The sequence below is a fragment of the Dryas octopetala genome, chromosome 4, assembly GCF_963921425.1.
Source record: "Dryas octopetala chromosome 4, drDryOcto1.1, whole genome shotgun sequence".
NCBI classification, from domain to species: Eukaryota; Viridiplantae; Streptophyta; class Magnoliopsida; order Rosales; family Rosaceae; genus Dryas; species Dryas octopetala.
In genome coordinates, this window is record NC_141369.1 from 9,659,488 (window position 1) to 9,663,590 (window position 4,103).

The 4,103-nt window shown below is 41.7% G+C and overlaps 1 protein-coding gene across 1 annotated transcript; it reads left to right on the plus strand.

The window, feature by feature from the left end:
* The first annotated feature begins 1,697 nt into the window (after positions 1-1,697).
* LOC147286629 (transcription factor MYB8-like) lies at positions 1,698-3,486 on the plus strand. The gene is made up of 3 exons (XM_086238910.1): positions 1,698-1,857; positions 1,975-2,104; positions 2,320-3,486. The coding sequence occupies exons 1-3, from the start codon at positions 1,728-1,730 to the stop codon at positions 2,864-2,866; spliced, it is 807 nt and encodes a 268-aa protein (XP_086095036.1). The 5' UTR covers positions 1,698-1,727; the 3' UTR covers positions 2,867-3,486.
* The last annotated feature ends 617 nt before the right edge of the window (positions 3,487-4,103 follow it).

Consider the following 4,103-nt stretch of genomic DNA (forward strand, 5'->3'; position numbering starts at 1 on the left):
CCACATGCACCCACTGACCACCACCACCGCAAACCTCCAACCGTAGCCATGACATGACAAGCCCAAGCCCAAGCCCAAACCCACCGCCTCTCTACCTGTCACCGCCTCCCTGCCAGCCTCATCATCGGTTTCTGCGCCCCATGCCTCCGCGAACGCCTAGCCGGTCTCGACTCCGCCGCTCACCCCGAAACCCCAACTCGGAACCCACATTCCGGGTCAGAGCTCCGACGCAGCAAATCATGCCAACAACTCTCCAGAACCGACTCAGCGCAAGTCCTAGCTCCGGCCCAGGACTAGATTTATCAGCCAACAACCCTCTATACTCGACTCGACGCAAGTCCTGCGACGTTAGGGCTCGGAACACTCTCTCGGAGCTCTTCAACATCGACGACGAGCGCAAAGGCCTACCCAGAAAGTTCGAGGTCGAATTGAAGGAAGAGGACGATAATGGAAATGTGCTTAGGGTTTCTGATGCGGAGTTCAAGACGGTGAAGGAGTTGAGTAAATAAAATTGGGGGTGAAGGGCGTCGGAGAAGAGGAAGAGGTTGGGTTGGGCAGGATAGGGGCAGGCTGGGGTGGGGGGTGCGATGGAGCTGGCTGGGGTTGGGTGGCAGAGGGAGGGGCGGGGATTGGTGGAAGAAGGAGGTGTTGCAGAGGGGAGGGGAGGCAGAGAGAAAGAGAAAGAGAAAGTGAGAGGAGGGAGGTGGGTCGGGTCTGGTCTGGTCGGGGTGGGGTGGGGTGGCGGGGGGAAGGTGTGGCCTGGGTTTGGGGGGGAAGGACGGGGGATGTGGAAGGGTGGCTTGGGTGGGGGAAGGGTGGGGGAGGAAGGGGGAATGAGGGGGCTAGGGTGGGGAGGTGAGGCCGGGCCTGGCTTCGTTTTTTTTTTTTTTTTTTCAATTTTATATAATTTTAAGGATTTTATTGATTTTTTTATAAATTTTTGTCCACGTGGCTTTTTTTAAAAGACAAGTCAACGTTTAGTGGTGGGTCCGCTTGTGTCACGTCAGCGCTACATATGTAGTTAACGGTCCTTCTAACGGTCAAAGTAACGGAGGTATTCAATTGACAAAAAACATAAGTTGATGTACCCTAATGAAAGTTTTTAAACTTGAGGTACCCAATTAATAAGTGATGTATAATTGAGGTATATATTTGTAATTAACCCAAAATAAAATTACAATATTCAAACAAATGATTGGATACCCTTTTTCCTCTATAATAACAGTAATATATAATCATATCACTATCCGTTTAATGCCAATATCTAGGTATTTATATCATTGCATAGATGAATCTTCTTTATGGCTCATCTGGGCGAGCGAACAGAGAATACTTTTCTTAACAAGATTTGAACATGAATAAATGAATTAGAGATCGATCATTAAATACTTAATAAATAAAATAAGAAATAGAAATCATGTGAAAAGGAAAGTGACATATACTTAACGGTAAACAACAGACTACAAAGTCTACAAAGCACCACACGACCTTATCTTCTTCTTCTTCTTCTTCTTCAGTAAGCAGTACGTATGACTTTGTGATATATGGAGTGAATGAGTGAGACCCACCTAAACAGCCAAAACCACCAGTCCAAGTCAACCTTCCTCATGCATTCATTCACAACCCACAACTATATCTACACCCATCTCCTATACATTACCAGCTGCTTGATCTCTCTCTCTCTCTCTCTCTCTCTCTCTCTCTCTCTCTCTAACTAAAAGTTAGTCATGAGAAAACCTTGCTGTGAAAAAGAAGGAACGAACAAAGGAGCTTGGTCTAAGCAAGAAGACCAAAAACTCATTGATTACATTAAAACTCATGGCGAAGGCTGTTGGCGTTCTCTCCCTAAGGCTGCAGGTGGGTTTGTAGCTTCATGCATGTTTGTGCAATTTAATGTTTATATAAATTAATCCCCTTTTTTTCCTTAATTGATTATTAACCTATATTCATGTGTATTTCTTGTGAATTAATTAGGTTTGCACCGCTGTGGAAAAAGTTGTAGGCTAAGATGGATAAACTATCTCAGGCCAGACATCAAACGTGGTAACTTTGAGCAAGATGAAGAAGACCTCATAATCAAACTCCATGCCCTCCTTGGCAACCGGTACCATCCCATCTCTGTTCATCTTTGTCCTTTGATTCATTTATCTCGTACTAAATATCAAGCATGTTATGTGAATCTCACATCAAACATTGAAACAAGAGTTTATTAGATCCACAGACAACATAACATATCAGACTGTTTGGTAAAAGAACATATATTTTTTCTTTTAATAAACATGAAGGTCAACTAATGGTAAAAGTTTCATGGGCTGTTAGGTGGTCACTGATAGCTGGAAGGTTGCCGGGAAGAACAGACAATGAGGTGAAGAACTATTGGAATTCTCACATCCGGAAGAAGCTAATTAAAATGGGTATTGATCCCAATAACCACAGGCTAAACCAAATCATTCCTCATACTACCACTCCTCAAAACGACTGCGTTTCGGGTGGTGGTGCTGCTGCTGCTGCAACATCAACTGGGTCAATGAACAATGCATGTGGTGGTAATGAACCATTGAAATCGAAATCCTCATCATCACGTGATCATCAAAATGATGATATAATCATTAGGGCCTCAGAAGCTGCGAGCTGTCTTGACCAAGATGATGATGTTCAAACATCTGGTTCATCTGACTTGAATCTTGACCTCACCATTGCCTTTCCTCCTCCTCATCCACTTCAAGTTGTGGAAGAGATCATACCAAATAATAAGCAGGGGCACTCCCCTATGCCTAGAGAAATGGAAACCAACCAGCTACTGCTTCCTAATCCTAGTCCTAATCCTAATCCTAATCCTAATCCCACCCTTGCTCTTTTTACATAATATTAGATCAGTTGATCACAAAGGATCGAGATTCATCTTTCAACTGATCGATCTGCGAAGCATTTTTGTATGCGCGGGTCATATATAATTACCTTTCTCTCGCAACATGCACATACTGGAGCACCATAAAATGATGGGTCTTACATGCATGTTGTTAGATCGAGAGGTCGTTATAAATAACTGGCACATACAATAATTTTTCCTGATTTGTAGGCCTCATAGTTGCTTACATCGAAAAAGCACTGGGAATTGCAAGGGGCCGGGAATTGTTTGGCTGAGAATTTTTGTCAATTAGTATTGACAAACAGCACGATTATGACTGATTAGTTTGGGCGCGCGCATTAACATGGAAAGAATTAGGGCCAAACTCTTCATATGCCAGGTTGGAACCCCTTGTAGAATTTGGAATGTACGTTGGCATTACAAGATCGATCAGTACACCTAGAGATGTGCATATATGGGAAAAAGGTGCAATGATTGTAATTTGAATTCCCGCAGGGCGACAATTGATGTCGGATGACTGGAGGACTCTATGGTACAGATGTTATTTTATAGTTATATAGCTATCAATTTATCAAACTATATATGAAGAATTGAACATATATATTTTTGTTGCTTAATTATTCTTTTCGTTTACTCTTATTAATTTCCTTTGTTCATGAAAAATGCATTGTAATTTAGCCTTTGTTATTAGCTCGATCAAGTAGTGATGGTCGGTGAGTTTGAATTCATTAGGATGTCCGGAATTCATCTCCCTCAGGTAACTAAAAGGAATGCATTGTAATTATAATTGATGAATAATCCAGAACTTCATTCTAGCTCCCAAACATTTGTGCAAGTTCGGTATGTGAATGACTTATTTAGTTTGGCCATTCCAAAAAGGGAATTGCTGAAGACCATCTCAATTTGATTATTATCTATATTTGGTTTAATTGTTTCAATTCTAGTCATATATTAATTACAGACCAAGAGTTATGAATCCTTGAATATGACCTAGCTCAGACACACCCAAAAGGTGTTATGAAATCATTTTCTTTTTTGGCTCACACCCCATTGGATATATTTTATACGTACCAAACTATGCAAACGTACATGCACCACCCCCAAACAACTTATCGGATATTTAAAAACTTTAAGGACATATATATGTTGATTCTCGCATGTGTCAATCGCGTTCGTACAAAAATTAGCAGCTGCGACAAGAAGAACAACCTACCAAAGGTAAAATACAAAAATG